The sequence below is a fragment of the Bactrocera neohumeralis genome, chromosome 3 (genome assembly GCF_024586455.1).
Source record: "Bactrocera neohumeralis isolate Rockhampton chromosome 3, APGP_CSIRO_Bneo_wtdbg2-racon-allhic-juicebox.fasta_v2, whole genome shotgun sequence".
NCBI lineage: Eukaryota > Metazoa > Arthropoda > Insecta > Diptera > Tephritidae > Bactrocera > Bactrocera neohumeralis.
The window spans coordinates 48,566,229-48,592,478 of NC_065920.1; the positions used below are offsets into that span (position 1 = coordinate 48,566,229).

At 36.2% G+C, this 26,250-nt stretch overlaps 2 protein-coding genes across 2 annotated transcripts; both read right to left on the bottom strand.

Annotated features, from left to right (window-relative positions):
• Positions 1–5,532: 5,532 nt before the first annotated feature.
• LOC126752545 (coiled-coil domain-containing protein 40) lies at positions 5,533–13,101 on the bottom strand. The gene is made up of 6 exons (XM_050463435.1): positions 10,454–13,101; positions 8,854–8,996; positions 8,227–8,786; positions 8,023–8,167; positions 6,543–6,751; positions 5,533–6,465 (listed from the first exon to the last, which is right to left on the bottom strand). Exons 1-6 carry the CDS (start codon positions 11,356–11,358, stop codon positions 5,665–5,667), a joined length of 2,763 nt encoding a protein of 920 aa, XP_050319392.1. The 5' UTR covers positions 11,359–13,101; the 3' UTR covers positions 5,533–5,664.
• A 1,659-nt stretch (positions 13,102–14,760) lies between these two features.
• LOC126752635 (mitochondrial basic amino acids transporter) lies at positions 14,761–23,091 on the bottom strand. The gene is made up of 4 exons (XM_050463576.1): positions 22,470–23,091; positions 18,358–18,454; positions 16,705–17,166; positions 14,761–15,689 (listed from the first exon to the last, which is right to left on the bottom strand). Exons 2-4 carry the CDS (start codon positions 18,389–18,391, stop codon positions 15,058–15,060), a joined length of 1,128 nt encoding a protein of 375 aa, XP_050319533.1. The 5' UTR covers positions 18,392–18,454; positions 22,470–23,091; the 3' UTR covers positions 14,761–15,057.
• Positions 23,092–26,250: the final 3,159 nt, after the last annotated feature.

The window sequence follows — 26,250 nt, forward strand, 5'->3', positions numbered from 1 at the left end:
GGTTATGCCATGCTGACATTTTATTATTATTAATATCTCTGTCTGTCCATCTCTTCATATTATAGCGTAACTGTGACTGTTAGTCCAAAATTAAATTATTTTATTTCTCTTTTTATCGTGAGCGTATGAAATTTCAGCCAAAACCATTTTGAATTGCAGTATAAACATGTATGTAAATAGTTGTCACTAGACTGTTAAAACTAAAAAAAATATAGTTCATAACATTAAAATTTGTGAAAGTGAGTAATAATGCTGCCTTGGCGGTCACCGAGCGGTGTGTTGCATCATATATATAAAACAAAAGTACTATAACTGTTTTGTAATATAATAAACAAGTAAAGTGAAGTAAAATCGAGCGAATGAAGCGAGGTAGGCGTGGTATGGGCTAAAATAAAATAAAGTTAATATAAAAACAAAACAAAACACACACAAATTGAAGTTACATATATACATACATAGATTAATAATACTTAATTATTAGCTGCATATAAACATAGGTACATAATGCATATGTAATAATTATTATGACTATATATACATATTATATATATATACATATATATAAATAATAAAAACAAATATATAAAATGGTTTAAATCTAATGATATAGCCTTTAAGACCGCACAAAAAACAAAAATTATGCAAGTTGAGAGTGTTGATAACAAAGAAGAAGAACGATATAATAAGAAGTTCAAGTGTAACTAAGAAATTTTTCGGGTAATTGTTGCAGTTAAGACGAGCGCGCAGGTTAGTGTAAAGTATTTAAGAAAATTATAGTGAACCAGCAGCAAGTGCTTTTTGAAATGCCAAAACGTGAAGTGCTTGCTGCGGCGAAGTGCAACAACAAAAGTGCGAATGTGAAAAAAACACGCATGCGCGTAAAGTAATCCGCAAAGTGCATATAAAATACGGCAAACACACACACAGTTATTTTCTTAATGTCACATGTGTGTAACGCATTTCCACAGGACTGTGAATGCAACTTCGCCACAGCAACACACTTGCGCACTGTACTAAATAACGGGCGAAATTTGTTGTATTGCATTTGCTGACTGTTATATGCGGTAAAAATTATTGCCATACGCCAAAGTTAGCATTTTCAACACAAAGTGCCAATAGTTTTGCTCAAGCATCCCCAATACGTATGCGTATTTTGATGCCAATTCGAGTTTTAATTTATTTTTTTATTTATAAAAAGTCACAGCAAACTCGCATACAGCAAATTTTGTTTGTTATTTGTTGAAAAACAGAAAAAAAACAACGTCTCAAAAATATTGCAAGCCATGCTCGCAGCTCAAAACCAGTTGGCCAAATTTAATTGTAAAGAAATATTATATAAATTCATAAGCAATTGTTGTAGCAAACATACACGCTGGCCCTTTATTGTCAGAAAAAAATGTAGTGTCAGAAATTTTAATTATTGTGTTAAATGAATGAACCGCAAGGCGATAAACTGCAGTTATTTTGTAATACAGCATGTATGTGTCAATATATAATTTGCTAGTTTACCGTTTTCTGGTTATGCAAGAGTTTTTAACTAAATTTATTAATTTTTCTTTACTATATTTCACTTAAGCGCACTTTTTTTAATTGTGAAAATATTATTTGTGTAAAAAATGGTTTAATTGCAACAAAGCGTGTTATGAATAGGTGGCAGCAACAGTATGTTGCAATGAATTTTGATTTTGCTTTAATAGTGTGTCGAAATTTTGAAACAAAAGAACTATTTTGACATTTAAAAAACTAAAAATAAAATAAAATATGAAATATTAATATATATACGTACATATATGAAATAAAAAAGTATTAATAAAAAATAAAGTATAAAAAATAGTTATAAAAGTTCAAAAAATTATAAAAAATTATAATAAAAATAAATAAAATATAATAATAATGAAAAAAAATATATTAATAAAATTCGATTAAAAATTATTAAAATAAAATATAGAAATACAAAAAAAAAATTATGAAAATAATAAAATCAAATTTAAATTTAAAAAAATAATAAATAAAGAAAATAAGTGTCGAAATTTTAGAACAAACACACTATAAAGAATATTAATAAAAAATAATAATTTAAAAAAAGATATTAATAAAAAATAATAATTTTAAAAAAGATATTAATATTAAAAAAATAACTGAAAAAAAGAGCTTATTTAAAAAAACTCAAAGGAAAAAGTAAAAAAAAAGAATAATTATTGCCACCCTGTGCTGCTGCCACTGCAATGCGCCTTGATTTGCCTGCAATTATGCCGTTGAAATTACCTACCTGTCCGCAAGCGCCAACACTTGACATTACCAAGTAGTGAAAGCAACAACATTTTTTATGCCATTATGTTATATAAATATAGATAAAAGAAAAATAAAATAAAATTCAAATTAAGTTGCTTAGTTACAATCGCATGTAAGTTAATATTTTATACAAACGCGCACACTTAGTTAATTTTTTGTTATATTAATTATGATTTATACTAAGAATGTTTTTTGTACTTTTTTGAAAGCATTGCAGAAAATTTTATCAAGCAGTAATTACTTAATCAATAAAATATTTTTTGAAAAAGAAAAAAACAACAACCAGCATAATTAATTGTGAGACCTTTTAAAACATACATACATACAAATATAAAATATAAAAGTATTTTAATTATATACATCCAGTTAGCTGTTTTACCTACATACATACAAGTACATATATTATGTTTATATGCTTAAAGTTAAACACCTAGCTAAGATAAAGTTTATTTTATTTTTTTTTAAATTTTTACATTTTTACATTTGATTTGTATTTTCGTGGATATTTTAAAGGGCCACGCGTCGATGCGTTATCACGTAAGTTAGCGAGCGAGAGCGAAAGGGAAAACGAGAGAGAGAAAGAGAGAGTAGAGGAGAAATAATGTATATGTATAGCAAACGAAAATGGTTGAAGAACTAAGGAAATTATATGTATTAATACTATTAAAATGGTAAAATATATCACATGTGTATATTATATGTACTTAATTTTTCAATGTTGTTGTTGGTTTTATTTGTCTTCATCATACAACCAAATCTATTGTGGCGGCAGAAAATAATCTCCAAAAAATTTTGCAGAAAACTGCCGAGTTCACAAATCAGTCTAAAGCTATAAAAAGGCTCAAGGTATGCAGACGGTAATCCTGGCGTTGTAAGCCGAACATCAGCGATTGTTAATTGCCTGGTCATCGTAAGCATCGTAGATTTCGATAGATCTTTAATTATCGAAGCTGCAACGGCTTGCTTGCATCTATGCCCCTGGGGCATAAAGGTTTAGGTTAGGCAATGAGCTGGGTTCCACACTATAAAGGAGCTGCTCCGCACGGAGAAGAGCGTGCAGTGAAAGTTATTGGCAGCAAGCAACAGGTATGCGCCATGTAAAGCTGCAAATGGTAGTTTACAACTTCTTCTTCTTTATTGGCGTAGACTCCGCTTACGCGATTATAACCGAGTTAACAACAGCGCGCCAGTCGTTTCTTCTTTTCGCTACGTGGCGCCAATTGGATATTCCAAGCGAAGCCAGCTTCTTCTCCACTTGGTCCTTCCAACGGAGTGGAGGTCTTCCTCTTCCTCTGCTTCCCCCGGCGAGTACTGCGTCGAATACTTTCAGAGCTGGAGTGGTTTCGTCCATTCGGACAACATGAGCTAACCAGCGTAGCCGCTGTTTTTTAATTCGCTGAACTATGTCAATGTCGTGGTATATCTCATACAACTCATCGTTCCATCGAATACGACATTCGCCGTGGCCAACGCGCAAAGTGCTATAAATCTTTCGCAGAACTTTTCTCTCCAAAACTCGCAACGCCGACTCATCAAATGTTGTATTCGTCCTTGTACCACCTGTTCACAAGAGTTGTTCTGCGTTGGATTTCGAGGCTGACATTGTTGGTGGTGTTGATACTGGTTCCAAGATAAGCGAAATTTTCTACGACTTCGGAGTTATGACTATCAACAGTGACGTGAGAGCCAAGACGCGAATACGACGACTGTTTGTTTGATGACAGATATTTCGTCTTACTCTCGTTCTCTACCGTTTCCTGCTTAATTTTTGCTCTTATCATAAACAAGCGACACTTATGTTTAAATGTATGGAGAAACTACCATGCTATAATACAGTATACATGCTGGTATCCCACAGGACAGTGTTCTCGGATCTTTCCACAATAGTAACTGCTGATCTTCCTGCTGTCAGTGGCTTTCAAATAGCTACGTATGCTGAAATCGCTTAGGTAGTGGAAAATAAAGATTAATACTGAGAAGTCGAAACACACATTTGGGGACTGTCCGGCCGTTTTTGTTTTTAAAGATACAAATTATATCTGGACTAGATGTAAATCGAAAATTAACTTCCAAAATTCGTACTCGCAGAATAAGCACTACTTGATTATACAAATGTTGTGGCAATGGCCCTTCTAGACAATGTATTGTGTGACACTACATCATGGAAAGACTTACGCCCGATGTACGTTTACAAATCGTTCAACTTTATTATAAGAATTCACGTTTTGTAAAGAATGCATTTCGCGTACTTCGCTCAACTTATGGTCAACATTATCGACTTACTGAGCGTACTTATCGCAACACCATCACCCATCTTCAGACCCAGCATTCACTATTGGATAATATTTGACCTAATAGACCACGTCCACGGATAATATTCGACCTAATAAACCACGTCCAGCACGCAATCAAAAAATATAGCAGCCTTAGCTGAGAGTGTACACAAAGATCGTGTAGATTCGGTGGCGTTCGGAGCAGCTCGGACTGACGTATAGAACGACTTGGCGCATTTTTCGTCGAAATCTTAGGTTGAAAGCGTATAAAATATGCAAGAAGTCACTCGACATTCGCTTCGCTCTAAAGGCTATTGAAAAGTTCCAAGAAGATCCGACGTTTTCGAGTCAAATTTTGCTCAATGGGTGAGTAAATAAGCAAAATTGCCGCATTTGGTACGAAGAGCAACCTGCAAAGGTTCAAGAGCTGCCATTTCATTCAGAAAAAACAATGGATTGGAGTGGTTTGTGGGACGGTGGTATGGTCATTGGGCCATATTTCTTCAAAAATGGTGCCGGCCATCGCGCCATGATAATCGATTATTTGATGCTCGAAATTTAAGCTCGTGATTTCGGGGACATTTGGTTTCAACAAGTCGGCGCCACTTTCCACACATCGCATCAATCAATGGATTTATTGAGAGAACACTTCGGTGAGCAGATAATTTCACTTTTTGAGCCGGTCGATTGGCTACCAAGATCGTGTGATATCACACTCAAACAACAACAAAACAAGCGTATCATTCGCCAGTTATCACTCAAAATGCTCGAACGAGTAATCGAAAATTGAACTCAACGGATGGACCATTTGAGACGTAGCCGCGGCCAACATTCGAAAGAGATAATCTTCAAAGAATGTTTAGATTTAATAACAGATCCGTTCGTCATGAAAACCTTATCCGTTGCTCTCCATACTAAATATTTCTATAACATACTCGTAATTTATTCTAAAGTTAAAACTATTCAGTTAATTTTTTAGAAATCATAATGACCAAAATATATTTCCAAATCATATTGAATACAAATGTGCCAAAAATTCATATAAAAATGCAAACAAATATATTAAAACCTAGCCCCTGGCTAACATGACGTAACACACTTAATCACGAAGAACTTGTGTGACTTTGGCGAAGAATTTTTTCTTTTCTGGAAACTCTGTGTTCAAAATTTGTACCACCTCGAGTAGATTATCATTTATTTCCATTTGCTTTTGTACCAATTGATTCAATGTGGTTTCAGAGCGTATCTTAGGAGAAGACGTGCCCAAGCCTAAGCGTCGATACGATTTCGCGCGATTCTGTTTACGTACGATGCGTTCTAAATTGTAATGTTTCAACAAAAGGCTATCGTCAATCTTCTGACGTAGTTCCTCATCAAGAGCCTTCTCGCGCTCAATGTCTTCATACAAACGCGTTAGATCGGCACGGATACGTTCGTTATCACGTGTGACCTTCACGAGTTGTTCATCGCTAATAACACTAATCTCATTTTGAATTTTCTTCAAGCGATTACGTAAGTCGATAACTTTTTGTTGTGACGAAATGCCAGTCTTGATGCGCTGCGCTTTTACCTCGGCGAGCTTCTTTGCCGACGCAGCTATATAGATATGTTCACGATGTGCCACACCGTGTTGCAAATCTTGTGCGAGCTTCTCTTGTGCGCGCGCCAAATGCTGAAATCGTATCTTCATGCGATGTATTTCCGATTTCATATTGCCGATTTCACTTGTGAGACTCGTTTCGTCTTTGCGCCAACGTAGCGTCTCTTCGATTAGCTTATATTTGGTTTCCCACGACAATGATTCGCGATGTTTGTCCAGCACCAAGTCTTTGTAATGATCGATTTCATCCTGCAGCTCATCAATTTCGGCCTCCATATTTAAAACATTCATTTCGTGATCCTGAAAGCGTTTTAAAGAAGAATCCGTAAAACTTGTCCTTTATTATATCGGTTTGAGTATGACTCCTAGTGACTTACCTTCAACTTGAGTACTAGTTCATTGTGCTCCATCTGGCATTCGTTTTCCTCGTTGTCGTGCTGTTGGCGCGCATTACACATTTTTTTATTTAAGAGTTCTACTTTAGTCAAATAGATTTGTATGTCATGTTCGAGTTCTTTTGTGGCCTCTTCCTGCTTTTCAAGATCTACATCGATTTTCAGCGATTTCTGCTTGATTATACTGAGCTCTGAAATATTTAATAAAAATCACAATACAAGTTTTTTTTGAGGAAACGATTAAATAGGAAAGAAGATTCTCTTCAAGTTTAACGATTAGGAGTTTCCTGTCTACAATTAAAAGTTGATATTGAGGAAATCTGTCTGTGTATGTGAACCAATGCTTTTGTTGGAATCCGAATTCTATTGCTACCTACTTTGAACTCAATTTCGAGACCGTCGAGACGAGGCAGATTGCCACAGATACCCAATTTGCTTCCGCTGCAGGACACGAACCCTCAGTGATATATTTTGCAATGAAAGTCAATTTTGTACGACATAATACGGGGAATGTTGTGAAATAACTGTATGAATGAGTGTAAGTAAATCGTTTTCCAAACTGAGATCAAAGTAAAGAATAAACTTTAGATAAGGAGAGATAGGACCGCTCTAATTGTCGACTATATTTTGAGATCGATTTTGCAGCTGGCAAATATTGTCATAGGGTATGCCCATTTCAACGTATGTTCTCTAAATGGCTAATGTATATATCTATCCCGAACCTGTGTATTAAGCCCTTAGTTCTGGTCTTGTCACATTTTTAGGATAAGCCTAGAAAGGCTCCTGAATTGGCCAATTTGTCTGCTTCTTCGTGACCGGGAAGCCAAATTATGGACAAGTGAAGGTGACCTACCAGTGAGCGTAAAGTCTTACTACATTTGTTGACTAATCTGGAATTAGTCTTTGTTGACGACAAGGCTAGAATACCGCCTGACTATCTGTGTACGTGGTAGCTTTCTGTATCCTCTCGTAGTTATTCAGTATAATTCCACAGGCCTTTTCTATGCCTAGTACTTCCGCTTGGAAGATTCTAGCTGAGTGTAGTAGACGGATAGCGAGAGAGTGATATCAAGATTTTCGAAGATATCCCCATTCCTACAGCGCACTCCATTTTGCGATATTCCTCTCCATTTTTGTCTAGAGGGTAATCCCACCTGGCAGTAACTATTGCAATCTAAACTTGGCAGGATGTAGTCCGAATTATTTAGATATCGAGCTGGATCAGCACTTCTTTAAGTCCATAACTATAACTGTTCCAAATTGGTGTATCGGATGTTGGAAAAAATTCGTTAACATTGATATGTATAATGTTTCAGCTAACGTGATGACCTCGTGATCTGATTGAACTATTAAATACAAACTAACAAAATACAAACTAACCGAATACCAGATTTTAACATAAGAACACTTTGAACACAATTACACAGGGTTCACATTTTGACTTCGCCCTATCAGTACTTACGTTTTTGGGTGACCTGTATTTCAGTAAGTTGATTATTGCGCTTTTCCGATAGATTAACATAGTGATTCTGCATCATCAACCAAAATTGCTGGAGCTCTCGTATCTGCTGTTCGGTGGCTAATATGCCACGCTCCAATATCTTGATCTGCAATGAGAGAAACTCATATAATCAACTTTTTTTTAATAATTTAACTATTTGAGCACCTTCTTTGCCTGCACACTGTTGGCCGCTTCCTCGCCCATGCGATTTATTTCTTCCAGGCGATTTGATAAGCGATCAATCTTTTTCATTTTGATATCGATTTGTGTTTCCAACGCATGCATCTCGGCTACAATCAATTCGGCATTGTGATCCACACTATGTAATTTCTTTTCTAATTCCTCGTTATCTTGATTCAATTTCACTAATATGCCCCGGTAACGCTCCGTATCCAACAAAGTGTCTGAGAGTTGACTTTGAACTACAGCCAAATTTAGTTCGGTACCCCTGCGTGTTTCCTGTGCTTCGCGCAAAAGTTTCAAGCGATACTGACTAGCTTTGTCGGTGATCAATTGATCTTGCGCCAATTTTAGCATGTTCTCTTCCATTTGATATTTCTTGGCATATAGTTTATCGCTCTTCCATTGCATTCTGCGCAATTCGGTTTCCAAATTGGTACCCTCACGATTTGCTTCGATTAAATCCTTCTCGTTTTGTTTCAACCAAAGCGGCAGTTCGTCGAGTTTCACTTGCAGTCCGAGCAATGTCTCCGCTTGTTTTTGACCTGAGGGCGAACATTAGAGTCGGTTCAGTTGCAGTTTAATGTCTCTACTAATTCTGTTTATACTCACATTCACGTTTAAGATTTCCACAATCGGCCAGGAGTCGCGATTTGAAAGATTCCAATTTTTCGTTTTGTTTTGTCTCCTTCGTTATCTGCTTTTTAATTGACTCAATACTCATTGTGTTTAGTGTAATAGATTCTTTCTCTTTGCTGAAAATAGAGAGTACTTAATTACATATTGCTTTAAAGCTCATTTTCACTAAGAAACTGTAGTATAAGCAGAACAGCGATTTCAGCGATTCCAAAAATTGAGCAGCTGTTGGTTACGACATTCTACCTCCTGAGTATGCTGGGGTGACACTCAGCAGACATAGCTGGTGAATTAATGTCGCAACTGCCTCCGTCCCGTTAGAATCATGGAAAGTCTCTGAGGTAAGTGTTGCTTGAAAAGACGCCCTCTATACGCTTGGTTGAGAGACAACCTTGGAACCAGTATATACATATCTATCCTACATTTCGGGGAACGGAAAACGGCTCGGATTGGGCAGCTTTTTAACTAAGAATTGTTTAGAAGAAACAAGAAGTCGAGAAGTGAAAGGAGTTCGGTAGATTTATACCTGGGAGCGTAGAACCCAGAGTGATCGAACCATCTCCCGCGAAGTCTACTAAAAGGATCGGTGTAGTCGGCTACATCTAGGAAGGAAAAAACATGGCAAACCGGAAGAAATCTGCTGACTACGGACAACATCCGGTGTGTTTTACGTGGGTACCTGCTGACGACAGCCTTACTCCACGGCGCTCAAAAGCACAACGGATCAAAACAATGCGTTGATCAGCGCCTTGAGAATGCTAAGCATTTTCAGTACCAATTGGCAGTGTGGCATGGACACACTAACCACCTTGGTAGGGTTCGAGGCCCATCTCCACATTCAACTGACAAGGTCAGTTCTTCCCGCGATTTGGGTTTTAATCACAACCAACACGAATCTCCACAAAGGGCCAAACCCAATGAGCAGATTGGAGTTACCTCCAAGGGCTACTGCTCCCCGTGGTAGCAGGTTAAAGTCTTTGGTGTGTCCTTGTAACCGAAGCTACAACCAGTTGAGCTTTCATACAGCTCTGGACTGGTGGCCAGGATCTTAGTCGCCTCTTACGACAGGCATGCCTTACCACGGGTATATTCGGTTTCCCCCCCAAACAGTAATAGGGCAACTGTACGCGGCGGAATCGCTAGTACGAGCAGGGGAACCTCTGCCAGAATTATGGGCAATACTTGGCAGTACGCTAGGGCTGCTGTGCGAAGGAAACGTTAGTGGCCAACTGAACAGGACGTGACTCAAACGTCAACCGAGCGCATTCCATTGAACCTGACGTATGCGACCGCAGTAGGAAGGATGACTTTTTTGAGTTACTTTGGTACTTTGACATTTTTATAGAGTTTTACTCAATTTCAAATTTTTCTGCTCTTTAGAGTTCTTTATTTTCAGAAGATATCAACCCATTCGAAACAGTTCGGCAAAATATCTAAGAAGGTTCAAATTCCTACATATTACTATGTATTTTATTACCAACAGCAGGCCTAATAAAAAAATTCTGGAGCCTTCATATAAATTATATATCTTATACATACATATGTATACTATATAGTATGTAAACTTATAACTCACCCCATAGATTGTTGCGCTTGATAGAGTATTTTGTCACGATGCTGTATGGCTACAATGACCTCACTCCAGGCTTGTGTTAAGCGCTTGTGCTCAGTTTGCAGCACCTCCAAGTCAGTATTGGCATCATTAATGCTCGTCTTTAGCACATCGGTTATATCGCGCATATCCTGCAACTCGCTGCGCACTATCTCGACTTCATGCTCCTTGCGTTTCACCTCCACATCCAGATGATAAAAGAGCATATCGGATTTCTTCTTGTCCTCGGACAGTTGCTTTTGCAACTGAGTATCACGATGCACAATACGTTTGGCATTCTTCACTTCGTCCTTCACCTCATCGGCCCAGTTGCGTATGTGTCCCTCCAACGTGTTCATATTCTCCAATTCAACCATGCGTTTGTTGTATTTTTGCTTTTGCTCCTTTTTCGTTTGCAAACGCTGTTCGTATTCCGCTTTCAGTTGCGTCACTTCATTCTCCATTTCCACACGTTTCTGCATGTTCGTTTGTATCTGCTGCACATAATCTTCCAACTGTTCATTTTGCCGGTTAATACCCTGTTGCAGATCATATAGCTTGGCGCCTTGCTCTTCGCGTGCCGCCTCCTTCAACTTTAATTGATATTTGATCTCGGCGATTTCATTCTTGAGTTGTTCCTTCGTACGCAAAAGATAGTCCTTTAAATTGGCTTGAAATTTCTGCAAGAGTGGGTGGTCCGGTGGCAGGAGCGCTAAGCGTACTGGCTCCGGTTCGTCGGGCTTAGGCGGCTCTGGTAGGCGTGCAAAGTCGCACTCGGAGTGCGTATCATTTGCGCGCTCCTGTTCGGACTCCGAACGCGGTTCGGGTCCAGAATCGACACCCGATGCCGGCTTTGCTGCATTTTCGGCTTGATTTTCATCACTCATCATATTGGCAATCGGTGGATTTTTTTCTCTCCGTGTAGATTTATATAAAATATTTGTATTTATTTTTAAGCGTTAATAATTCACACAAATTGTAAGCTTCTTGAAAAATATATTTTCTCGTTCGTTTCTGTAAAGCGATTGATATTGCAGTTTGTTGCTTTGGAAATTCAATTTAAAGTATTTTGTTTTGATAAACAGCACCCAGTACGAGTTGCTCGTTGCCATAGCGCTCGAAGTCGACGAATTGAGTGTTTTTCGTACGCAGAGATTTGAGCATGTTTCCAAGTGTTTGCGTGTTTATACCCGTTTTTTCATGGTTATAGGTAACTACCACGCGGCAGTCAGGGTCAGCAATCACACGATCTCTGTGTTTATTAAGGTCGGGAAAGGAAGATTTCCAGAGAAGCTTAGTGGTATCCCAGACGAATTATATAACAAAGGATGGAAAATAATTTGCTTTTAGAAGCGTTGTGGCCTGTAAAACAAACTGGGACTGGGACTTACTCTTTCGATGTTAGAAATATGTATACCAAATTGATAACACCATTAAAAAGTAGTAGAAGAAGTAGACCACATTAACTACACTGATCTACAGTGGTTTTGTTGTCCTAGATGTAAATTCGGTTTTTTATATTATTATGCACACAGTTCATGAAACTAACGATTGGAATTTAAGTGTACTCCGTCCAATGCACAAAAATGGAGACGCCACAACTACCGTGGGATAAGCTTTCCCAACATCGTATATAAGGCTCTATCGAGCTCACCGTCAGCAAACTGATTGGACCTTATTAGTGTGACTTGAGGTATGGAAAATCAACAACTGACCAGATATTCATAATGCTTCAAATCTTGGAAAAGACCCGTGAAAAAAGGATTGATACACACCACCTCTTTGTCGATTTCAAAGAATAAACATTTTTTGCCATTTATTTTTTGAAAATTATCTCTTTCGAATGTTGGCCGCGGCTACTTCTCAGATGGTTCATCCGTTGAGTCCAATTTTTGATTTCTCGTTCGCCCTTTTTACTGGTAATTGGCGAATGACACGCGTGATGTTTTGCTCCAAGGCCTAAATCCAAGCGGAAGTGTCCGCATATACTTTCGACTTTATGTATCATCACAGGAAAAAGTTTAACGTTGTGATATCACACGATTTTGGTGGCCAATCAACCGGCCCAAAACGTGAAATTATCTACTCACCGAAGTGTTCTCTCAATTAAAATCCATTGATTGATGCAATGTGTGGGAAGTGGTGCCGTATTGTTGAAACCAAATGTCGCCGAGGTCATGAGCTTCAATTTAATGTATATAGCAGTTGGTTATTATAGAGCAATAAAGGTCACAATTGACGGTTATATTCTCACTCGCATTATTTTTGAGGAAATATGGATCGATTATTTCACCGGCCCACAAACCACACGAAAAAAAGATTTTTCTGAATAAAATGGCACCTCTTGAATCTCTTCAGGCTGCTTTTCATCCCAAATACGGTAATTTTGCTGTCTTACATACCCAATGAGCCAGAAGTGGACCTCATCGCTGAACAAAATTTGGCTCGAAAACATCGAATCATTTTGGAGCTTTTCATGAGCCCAAATCGTTTCATACGTTAGTCCAAGTAGACTCTCCACGGGTTTCGTGTACATCCGCAGCTTCGGCTGCTATATTTTCTTCACTGCGTGCTGGACGTGGTCTATTCCTTCTTCTTCTTAATTGGCGTAGACACCGCTTACGCGATTATAGCCGAGTTAACAACAGCGCGCCAGTGGTTTCTTCTTTTCGCTACGTGACGCCAATTGGATATTCCAAGCGAAGCCAGGTTCTTCTCCACTTGGTCCTTCCAACGGAGTGGAGGTCTTCCTTTCCTCTGCTTCCCCCGGCGGGTACTGCGTCGAATACTTTCAGAGCTGGAGTGTTTTCATCCATCCGGACAACATGACCTAGCCAGCGTAGCCGCTGCCTTTTAATTCGCTGAACTATGTCAATGTCGTCATATATCTCATACAACTCATCGTTCCATCGAATGCGATATTCGCCGTGGCCAATGCGTAAAGGACCATAAATCTTTCGCGGAATTTTTCTCTCGAAAACTCGTAACGTCGACCCATCGGTTGCTGTCATCGCCCAAGCCTCTGCACCATATAGCAGGACGGGAATTATGAGCGACTTATAGAGTTTAGTTTTTGTTCGTCGAGAGAGGACTTTACTTTTCAATTGCCTACTCAGTCCGAAGTAGCACCTGTTGGCAAGAGCAATCCTGCGTTCGATTTCCAGGCTGACATTATTGGTGGTGTTAATGCTGGTTCCTAAATAGACGAAATTATCTACAACTTCAAAGTTATGACTGTCAACAGTGACGTGAGAGCCAAGTCGCGAGTGCGACGACTGTTTGTTTGATGACAGAAGATATTTCGTTTTGCCCTCGTTCACTACCTGACCCATTTTCTGTGCTTCCTTGTCCAGCCTGGAGAGAGCAGAACTAACGGCGCGGGTGTTGAGGCCGATGATATCAATATCGTCGGCATACGCCAACAGCTGTACACTCTTATAGAAGATGGTACCTTCTCTGTTTAGTTCTGCAGCTCGAACTATTTTCTCCAGAAGCAGGTCGCACGATAGGGAGTTGCCTTGTCTGAAACCTCGTTTGGTATCGAACGGCTCGGAGAGGTCCTTCTCGATCCTGACGAAGCTTTTCGTGTTGCTCAACGTCAGTTTACACAGCCGTATCAGTTTTGCGGGGATACCAAATTCAGACATCGCGGCATAAAGGCAGCTCCTTTTCGTGCTGTCGAAAGCAGCTTTGAAATCGACGAAGAGGTGGTGTGTGTCGATTCTCCTTTCACGGGTCTTTTCCAAGATTTGGCGCATGATGAATATCTGGTCGGCTGTTGATTTTCCAGGTCTGAAGCCACACTGATAAGGTCCAATCAGCTTGTTGACGGTGGGCTTTAACCTTTCACACAATACGCTCGATAGAACCTTATATGCGATGTTGAGGAGGCTGATCCCACGGTAGTTGGCGCATTTTGTGGGGTCTCCTTTTTTATGGATTGGGCATAGCACACTTAAATTCCAATCGTTGGGCATGCTTTCGTCCGACCATATTTTACAAAAAGTGGTCTATTCGGTCGAATATTATCCAATAATGATGGCTGGTTCTCAAGATGGGTGATGTCATTGCTAATAGTTCGCTCAGTTTCCCAATAAAGTTGAACGATTTGTAAACGTTAATCGGGCGTAAGTCTCCCCATGATCAAATGCCAAACAATACTCAACAAAAAGAATATGACAGCTTGACACGACTCACGCGTGATCTATCAAAAAAAGCTATTGAAAAAAGTATCTCTATCAGGATCACCCGTTATGATATGAACCTGTTATATTTAAGGACGAATAAAATGATTTTGTTGTTTATCATAGTAAAATATTTTATTTCTGCGCTTTTTCATTTATAAAACTTCAAAACGTGAATGCGTTCATTCGTAAAACGTTGGCATTTTCAACTATTTCACATTTATTAATTTACATAATTCCTAACTACAGATGATTTTATGCTTTGGCACTACGTATTTTTGTATATAAATAAATATATGTACAATAACTATTCATACATATAAATAAAACATACATACATACATATATATGGTATTATATATATAAATGCAACTAGTCAGCTATAACGGACTTTATATGGTATTCTCAATCATTATCCCCACAAAGTTCTCTTATTTTTATACGTTCATCTTCGAAAACATAATATTTAAAATCATTATCATTTTCAGGATAAAATTCATGCGCTAAATCTTCGATTTCCGAATGACAGACGGCTTCATTGAAGGCACCTAGGCTGTGTAAAATTTTCACCATCGTATAACGCTTCTCACGCACTTCATGGCGCTCTTTGTCATAACGATGCAGATAGGATAAGGGCATCTCCGCCGATATGGGTACCCTCGATATGGCCAACTGATCGGTTGTCTGTAATTCCATCTCCAAATTTGTACGCTTTGTCAGACCCAAAATGCAAGCGACCACATAGAAACAGGCGGCGTTCGCGGGGAACGCGCGTATAATAGTTGAATTGAGACCACGGAAGAAGAAATGCAGTCCATCTTTATTATAATTTCTGACCGCACAATCCCAGGCGCCTTTGTACACGGGCGCTGAACTCATACCATCTGCTTGCAACAGCGTCTTAATTACATCTGTGGGGTAAGATACGAGCCATGAAGCGATACCGGCTAAGCCGCCGGCAGTTAGAGCGTGTGGGACGCTCGGTTTTTCTTTTAACGACATAAACCATTCGTAGCTTACGAAGTAGGCGGCGAAACCTTGAGAAGAAAAGGTAATAGTTAATATAACACTTCTTAACATAACTATGGATGGTTGAAATTATATTAATGTATTATTTCGAGAATTTTATCGCGTTGAACTGTCTAGCACGCTTGCGCCGCGGCGATGAAATAAAGTTGACATTAAACTATCTTACGATCCCTTCAGACGGTTTTTGAGTTTTGAACAATGGAATGGCCGGTGCTAAACTTACGACTTATTAGCTCATATCTATGTTGAGTCAATCTGTTTAGACATAACCTTAAACAATTTACGATCTTCTCAAATATTTCTCAGTTCTGAAGAAATCTTAAGACTTCTGTGCAAGTATTTTTATCTGACCTCGGTGCTAAACTCACGAATTAAAATCTTATCTCATCGGTGAGTCGATCTGATTATAGATCTGATGATAGCTCGTCTAGCTCCCAACGATGACTGGGGCGGGATATCAAAAAAGAATTTTAAGCAATGTCTCTCGTCTTCCGCCGCAGTTTTCTTCAAGGTTGCAGATGTAGATCTGCTTGTTTTCGTTGCAGGCCTCCGAACATTTCAGTATTACTCGATTTGGTCTATGAGTTTGCTTATATCGCTTCTACGCCTATTTATCAATGTACTTTGTTCTTATCGAAGCAGCAAAAAGTATTTCGAAATAAGTTTCGAGAAATGCCGTTAGGTTGACCGCTTAAAAACCGGATCCTTTTCGATTATGTGTAAGCTTTGTATTGTCACACTTCGGCTAAACAAGGTTAGTAGTCCTAAATGCTTAACGCACGTTTCCCATGCTTAGTGGAGGTATTCCCTGATAGTTTCTCGGGAATATTATATTAACCCCAATTTGAATTCTTTTGTTATCGTCTAATTTCCCAATACGAATTTAACATTAAAATGGTCGGGTTATCCGACAAACTTAATGAAACTAATCCTTACCGTCTTTGAAGAAACATAATACTTATCATACTATCTTCATAGAGTTAGCTTGAATACTACAAACACTTAAAAATACAATTCACCCACCTGGTACATCTCTGAGCGCTGTCATTCCCAAACCACGAAAACCACCTTTAAACCCATCTGTCTGTATTATATGTCTTATACATTCAATAGGACTTTTGTATTGAGGAGCTTTTGGATCCATATGTTGTAATTGCATACGCGTTTTAGCCAATTCCATTGGTGAACACACTATACTCTGCGCAAAACCCGACACGCAACCAGCTATGAAATGTGAATATAATGAATTTGAGTCCACCATCTGTCGCTGTACATTGCCGTATACACCAAAGACTATGGCATTAACAACACTTATACCCATCAGTGGGCTGGACATGCCGCGGTATAAACTTTTCACACCATCCGTACGAACTAGCGACGATATACAATGAAAGGTGCCACGATATATAGGATTCTTAACATCCTGCATCTGTAGATGAACTTTAACTGTATCGAATGGATGACCGACTAAAACACCTGCACAGCCTGGAAAGTAGAATAGAAAAAGCAAATTTGTAGTGAAAAGAAAAACACGAGATCACTCTTGAATTGTAACTCTTGGTTTCTAATTGATTATAGCATTTTTGTTAACCAGCGGGAGCTAATACTAAATAAACACGGAACAAAAAATACGTATTTTTTATTGATCCCGAAGAAATCATCCCGAGTACGTTTCAAATAATACGTATATAGATAACTAATGAAACGGCCGCGCCTAAAACTTGTCGGAAAATACATACATGGTAAAAGAGAACGGGGAGAATTCGTGGGAATCTTTGTTTTGTGCCTTTTTTCTCCGTTGCTTTTTTTAATTTTGGATTTTGTTTCGACTAGGACCAAGAACGCTAATGATCCTCATCGTTTTTTGTCTTTGCTCAGATCTGTTTAAAGATATGGGAGAGTCATTTCAACTGAAGGATTATTTTATAAAATCCATGACTTATTCTAATTTGTAGCCAATATATATGTATTTAAAGTCCAGATCTATTGACATTTTCAGTTGGTTGAGTCTTGATAATGACTAATATGACTTGAACTTCAAGTGATCTACCCAAGAGAATCTTTGAGTTTATTGATTTCACTACTGTCTTGCCTAATTTTGAACACATACCTTATAAAAACCAGGGAATAACTCACTTTCTATGCCATTTAGACGGCTAACAAAGTCATCTGGACTAAAGTATTCACTATTCGTAAAGTGCACAAGTAAGAATTTTAAGCTAAGTCTCATTGCGAAAGACAAATTTCTTTCCCAAAAGGCTTCAAGTCCGCGGATGTAGGGCAACTTACTTTTGTTCCGTGTTGAAAAAGGTGAGGCAGTTAAATTTATACAACAAGAAGCATTGGAGCTTGTGTCAATGATATAAACATATTTATAATTTTAAATCCAAAATATCCAAAGCGATCGGCGTTTATTTTAATTAAGAGGCTAATAATGTCTCACTTATTGTGTAATTTATACATCGATCACCTTGTTATGATCGTTTGGTGTGTTGCCAAGTCTACTATCATTAAGAATTAGATGGGTTTCAGCCGATATTTTCATAACTTTTTTAAGATGAAAAGTCATTCAGACGTTCCCATAACTCTATATTTTTAATGATTCAATTAATTGCTTGATTCAGACCTATTTGTACACCTCTTTTTTGATGTCAAATACAATACTTGTGTACTTACCACCGAGGCAACCTGCTACAAAATCGAACGCCATGACCACTAGATGTGCTCTATTTACAGGAACTAAATTCTGTAAGTGGGCACTCTCTGGAGGGGTCTGAAATGTGAATCAATATGTATAGTGATGATAAGTAAGCATTTATAAGAATATTTATACAATCGTATGTAATTATTTATTATATGTATATCTAGTAGATTATTCTTAATCACATGTTTATGACTTAATAATTGCTTCTAATCTTTAAATTATGAATTATAAAGAAATTAATATTTTATGTAACATAATTAAGCGTTTTTTCGAACCAAACCATTAACTGAGGCAATTAAGAACTCAATAAACTTATCGTGTCTTTTGTACAAATATATAAAATTCAGCTTAAAAATTTTTATTCAGCAAGTGCTCAGAATATTTTTTTTCTCTTCGTTTGACAAGAACTAAATTCTTTCACTAAATATACGCTTCTCTCTCCTCACTGAAAACACTTCACATTTGCATGTTGAGCAATTCGTTAATTGCACCATTAAGAGCAATTAAATTTTTTGATTATATTTTAATTTTCCATGATCTTTGGACATCCCTTTGAACAAGAATATATATAACATAACTATTTATCCTCTCAAAGTCGGCCTTTTTGGACAGAAGAAAATAATAATTTTAGTAATTTTGTGGTTTTTTTGCAACTCAACACTTATATAAAAATCATTCACTCTTAATATATGTAGGTGGAAAATTAATTTTATTTTCGAGATGTCGTCAAAATATTAAATAAATATGTGGTCCAAATAAAAAAACTCATATAAAACTCATATAAGCAGACGAATAATAAATCATATGATAGTTAAATATATTTTCTTTATACCATATTACTACGTCGACGCATATACGAAGACTCAAAACCGAAAAAGAAGAAGTCGGTATATCTGTCAGAACATACATACGATTATGGGCAAAAAATAGTAAGACTTTGTTCTTAATTTATTATTCAAAATCTTTGTCGTCCCCCTCAAAGTAATCCCCCTTGTCCCCAATACACTTGTGCCAACGTTTTTTCCAATTCTCGAAACAGTTGTTAAAGCCAATTTCCGGAATAGCCTTCAATGCGCGTAGCGATTCACGTTTAATGTCTTTAATTGACTCAATTTTGAGTTTGCTGAAGTGACACGGAGCTAAATCAGGCGTATACGGTGATTGCGACACGATGTTGGTTGAAAATTTGGCGAAAAAACTCATGCAGAATCAATACAGTATGCAACGGTGCTTTAACCCATAATGCTGGGCTCTTTTTAAGAAAAGCTTCGCGCAGACGACGCATAACACTCAAATAGTATTCCTTGTTGACAGTTTGGCCGCACGGAAGGAATTCGGAGTACACCACACATCGATAATCGAAGAATACTGTCAACATAACTTCGTTCTACTTTGACCTGGCTTTTCGGCTTTGGTTCAGCCTTGCCACAGTATTCGGCCGATTCGTATGTTTCCGGGTCCAAGAGTCATCGCCAGTAATAATACGTTTCATTTTCATTCTGGTAGTCGGAAAGCACGCTGTTTTTCGAAGAAAACTCTTTCACTTTTATTAGACCAAAATGATATTTCAAAATAGCTTTCACTGATCCTTCCGATATTCCAACGATGCCAGTAGGAAAAATATTTCATCTTACTATTTTTTGCCCACAGGCACTTTCGTACTGATAATTAGAAAAAGGTCATTTTTAAATTAAAGTAAAAAATAACCACCAAAAGAAAAGAGCTGTTGGACTGTTCTTTTGAGCAAATAAGTTCGCTTATTGTTTGATCTTGATTTATAATGTCTGCTATCAGTGAAGCCGGTGGAAATGATTTTTAATGAGTCCAAAAAGTTCTGAATGTCTCAAATTTCATTAAAAAAAAAAAACATTGCTATGTAAATATGTATAAATATATTAACAAATATGGTATACAGACAATTTATAAAATGTCCCCATAACAACAGACGCTACATAAACGAAAATGTTTGACCTTATCAGTGCTAGAGATTTTTCTATCCGCCAGCAATATTAACAACTACTTGGGGTGTGAAACTATTTGGCATTATAGCAAAATTTTAATCCACTTCAATTGTATAAATCGAGAATAGACTTTTTCGATTTGCTGCTTGAGCTCTCGCTGTTTGAGCTTTCACTATGTTCGAGCTATCTTATCTTGTCAAAAAATTCTCTTAAGAGGAAGTATTGAATTTAATAGAGTATTTGAATTACTCATTCAAGTGGTATAACTGATTGACTAACAGTATACATGTTTTAGTCGAGTTGCATGTTCGATTCAACATTCTAAGTTTTCCTAGATTGAAATCACTAATATCCTTCATTTTATTTTCTGTGGTAATACTTTATTTGAATCTATGATATGTTTTTTTTAGTTACTTGCACACGTGAGCAGATACGTGAAATCACGTGACTATCTCTCGGAATTTGTGTGAATACCCTTAATATTACGAATGGAGCTTTCGGCTGTTGGCGGAAATGCCAACTTTCAAACAACAACTATGTAATTATTTATTATTTGCTTAGTAAACATATTTGCTATCACTATCACATTTATTCTCAATCAATGTGAGGTCAAAATGCCTGATAACGCATTTTTTCAAATAATTCACTCGTGAAATTTAATTGCCGTTGACTAAATTTGGTTTTATGGAGGATGATCTTATAAATTAATTAGTATCACGATAGCACTTAAAATGTAGAATGAACTTATGTGGTACATTAGAGAAGCTGAGATTATTTTAATGCACACATAATTCGTGAAAAAATATTAATTTTGTTTTCGGTTGTTTAAAAAATAGATAGTTTTGCTCAAATATGTTTTATAAAAGAATGGTATATTTTTTTGGAAAAATTAATAATAAAGTTTTTGTAGTCACTGTTTTATAAGTGTTATTTAATTAGTCGAATATTTTTATTAAAAAAATAATAAAAAATTTATTTTTATCCATATTTTAAAATAGGAATTTGCTTCCTTCGGGAAGGGTCCTATCAGTATTATTTAGTAGTTCACTAATAGCGATTTAATTTTTTTTTTGAATATGAATTGTTTAATTTTTACAAATTTTAAATTAAAAATTATTTTATTAATATTATCTTTATTTATAATATTTTTAATTGCTTTTTGCTATAAATTTTTAATTTTTTGTAAAAATTATTCCTTTTTTATCTTCTATATTTTCTTTATTTTTAATCTTTTCAATTGCTCTTTGAGTTAAAGCTTTTAATTTTTATTAAAAAATTTTTTAATAGAAAAATTAAAATAAAACGCCAATAATTCTTTATTTAAAATATTTAATTTTTCATATTTAATTTTATTATTTTTTTAAACTTTATTTTTACTTTTTTGAAAGGCTTTTAATTTTTATTAAAAAAATGGAACGTACATTTTTTATCTTTCGCCAATAATTCAAGAAAACCGTTTATTTTTCAGGATTTAGTGTTTGTTATTTTTTGTACTTTTTTATAATTTTTTTTTTCATTGCCTTATATTAAAATAATTTTTTTTTTCATTGTATTATAAAAAAATATTTTACTAAATTTTGCACTTAAATGCATTTAATTTTTTTGTTAGAATTTTTAAATTTTTTTCTTAAGTTATAATTTGTTTTTTAAAAATGTATATAATACATATAATAATATATAATATATATAAATAATATAATAAATTTTTTTTGTAAATATTCTTTAATTTTTTTTTAATTTTAATTACACAATTCTTTTTATTTTTTATTATAAATAAATAAACTTTTTATTATAATGTTTAATGCTTAGATATATTTTTTAATTTTTGAATTCATTTTCAAATTTTTTACTGAATTTAGTTTGTTTTTTTTAATTTTTTTACACTTTTTATTATTTTTTTGGAAATATAGTTCCATTTTAATACACATTTTACTATAAATTATTATTTTTTGTAAACAATAAGCTCCTTTTTATTGAAAAAAAAAATATATTTTTTTTAACGAGATTTTTTAGAACACCATATTTGAAGTAGCGTTTTTTTAACTTTTAAAGCGTGTTTTTTTATTATTTATTATGTCCTCACACACTTAAACTAATTTATCTGCAGCAGCTATAATATTTACCTTTTTTCACAGTTACTTTTTTTAGTTGTTTTTATTACAAAATCTGGTTACGCATTTATTATAAATTTTTTTTTAAGTAGAAGTAGTTATTTGTTGTTGTTTTATATGTTTTGTTGGCTTGCTTTATATTATTATTATCAATTATTTATTAATATTTTTTCATTATTTGCGCATAACTATTTGCACAATTTCCATTTTATCACAGTTGAAATAATTTCCGTTATTCCCATGTGCACACAAACCGTTAATGTCATAATAGAATTACTCAAAATTAAACCTTTCTCCGTCAAAGCTGGATTTCGAATGTTTTCATTAGACGCAAAACACAAAAAAACGCTCTATTTGTAAAAAGCCGAACTTAACGCTTATTATCAGCGAATTGTTTTCCGCCTAAAACTGATAGTTCGTAAGATTTGATTAAACTACATGCATTTGTTGTTGTTAAAATCATTTCGGAATCAATAGTTTCATTTTCTTGGAGGACACAACCGCAGCGGTTTGGTAGAGATTAGCGAATATGAGACCAAAATTGGGCTCGTGCAATATAGGCGCCTCTCCAAAACTGTAGATAATATGTATTTACAATTTAAATATTGTAAACGCAAAGCATATGGTCGCAGCGCTAAAAGCGAACTCAAGCTTCAGGCGTACTTAAAAGCCTGCGCGCTAATCGCTGAGCCCAACCACGCCAATCGAAGATGCGCACAATTCAATTAGAACGAAAGAACTCGCTCTCGCAGTTTGACTTTGCCACTGATAAGCACCGGGGAGTACAGGAAAAACTTACAGAGAAATATGAAGCGCGCAAAAATAGAAATTAGCATTCGGTAATGATATGCCTATATTTTGCTGAAGCGTTCATAATTTAAGTACGGTTCGAATTTTGAGGTTATCAGTGGGTAAGCATGTGTATCATATATTTTCATATACATACATATAGGTTTATGGTATGTGTGTGAAAGCTATTGGAGCGCACGCTAAAATCTTTGAAAATCTCTATCTGCAAGTTTGATTTTGAGAGATTTTTACTTTCTATGCCTACAGCTTGAGGATTAAGTAATATAATATAATATGATCACTGAAATGAGTGAAACTATGGCGAACTATTTTATTTGAATTTTTCCAAAACGATTTTAAAATTTTAGCAGTAAATAAATAGTTTTTAGATATAACGAGAGCTGAAATAAAATGTGTCTTTTAATTTCTTACAGTGTAGGCATTTTCATCAACGACCCCTTCACTCGATCGACTCATGATTGTTTGTATGTGCGTATATCTATGTATATACATATATGTTGAGCAGACAGCGGTAGTATCAATGATCGTTGTTTTTCCACAAACTGATAGTGGAAAATTACAAAATATTGACGTAGTAGGTACGTAAGTGTTTGACGCGGCGTTCCACGGTCCATAGCAATGCAGAACAGTCAGAGAACAGCGTCAGATCAGTGAGGGTTTACACATTTTTTAGAGTAATCAATAGCTTGTCGTTAAAGAAAATGCATAGAAAAAAAAACAAGAAACGATGTTAACTTTGGTTGCATTGAGAGCTAGCATACCCTTCACAAATACAAAAGTTACCACACAAGAAATTGATTTTGATCGGTGGCAGCTATATATAGTAGTATGTTAGAGTAATTTCTTCGGAGATTACACCATTGCTTTATACAATAATTCATGCCAAATTTCGTGCAGATATCTCGTTAAATGAAAAAGTTTTCCTTATACGCCTCTTGATTCCGATCGTTCAGTTATATAGTGATTCGATATCGGCCAGAAACAGCAAAGTTACTGAGCTTCCTAGGCAAGGCCTTACCCCGATTTCGTCCGATTGGAAGCCAGTGGATTTTCTGATGTCCTCTTGAATTTCGCGCTGAACGAAAAAAAACGTCATATTATATTTCCAAGGGTACCCGGTTACAGCGGAATCGTCCGAAAGTACAAAACTGATGAGTTTGCCAGGCAGGGGTGTTTTACCCTGATTTCATCAGATTGGAAGCGAGTCGGGTTTCCGATATTCTCTTGGATTTTCGCGCTGGACGTATGGACCTTCAGTGAGCTCGGCAAGCGCTGGTTAACAACCAGAACTTGTGTGACTGCAAGATCCTTCTGACTCAGAGTTGACTGTAAGAGTTTCTTTAAAATATTTTTGCTTAGCAAAGTCAATCGCGCCGCAATGGTAGATATCCTGACTAGGCACTGTTCAATACGGAAAGTATTTTGTCGATGTTTCTTGCCAAAACTGTATGAACGTAGACGAGGTGGAATGAATTTGCCACTTTCTCCTCCATCGGGTTTTGCCAGGGTGAGCTTTATTTGATCTATTGAATATCTCGATAGATTCGTTGCTCTTTATTAGTTGTAGTTGCATACAAAATTTCAAAAATAATCTTGAGGAATGTCGCTGGGACATTTTGGGCACCGACTTCATTCAATAAATACCATCTTATTTTTGCTTTTACCCTATTCGATATTGATGCAGTTTCCTATAATTAGCTTGTTTTCATACGAAGGTTGCCTTTTGTATTTCGGGATTAGAGAACATAAATAAATTAGAATTATGAAAAATCACTTATTATTTTTTAAAACATTCTCCATTAAGAACTGTATCTCAAATGTTGTAGCACCTTTGCCATTCTGATTGAGGTATCTCCAAAACATGCCTTTTGAACGCATCAAGCGCCTAATCAGAAGTATTCTAAAATTATTAATTTATTCTTCAAAATCTATGTCGTCCTTATCAAAGTAATCCCCCTTGGTCCCAATACACTTGTGCTAAGGTTTTTTCCAATTCTCGTAAAAGTGGTTAAAGTCAATTTCAGGAATAGTCTTCAATGCGTGTAGCGATTTACATTTAATGTCTTCAATTGACTCAAAACGGTTTCCCCGTAGCGGTCGTTTGAGTTTGCTGAAGGTACACGGAGCTAAGTCAGGCAAACACGTTGATTGCGGCACGATATTGGTCGAAATTTTGGCGCTAAACTCACGAAGAATCATCGTGCATTATCGTGGTGCAAAAACCAAGAGTTGTCATCCATAATTCCGGCATCTTTTTACGAATTTCTTGGTGACAGTTTGGCCGGTCGGACGGTGCACCACACTCCCACTACTACTTTGCGAATCATATTAAGAAATCGGTCTGTCAACTGACCACCTTCTCAAGAAGCTGAAATCAGTCCATCCATCAGTTCTGATAAGACACAAAGAACTCATCACTTGGAAAACCAAACTCGGCCGGCATAGAGTTGCAGAGATAAGATCGGCTGGAAAAAGTGTTGTAAATTGTATTCTAATGTATTTTTTATTTATACTTCATTAATTTGAAATTCATTTTCTATATCTTTTAAAAGTGTGAATAAGGAAAAGGCAGGAAGAGAATTATAATGGGTTGTCAAAAAAGTCTTGCGGTATTTTTATTGATTTTTTTTTTATTTTTATTGAAATTGTAATGAATTTTTGATGACTCATGCCCAGCTCTTGACCGATGCTCCGCTGCTACTATGCCGGTCTCTTTCGACCAATTCAGCGATTTTATCGCAATTTTCGACGACAGGCCTTCCGGAGCGTGGCGCATCTTCGACCCCCCCCACACCAGAACGAAAACGTTGAAACCATCGTTGTGCGGTGATGTAAAAAGAGTGTTTGACTAAAAAATTCTTAGAAGAAATGTACCTAGTTTACCAGAAACTTTCGTGTGCTTTTATATAGTTCATCTACATACTATACATACATTTACATATAGTATGTATATGTAAAAGTTAAGAATCTAAGATTAACACAC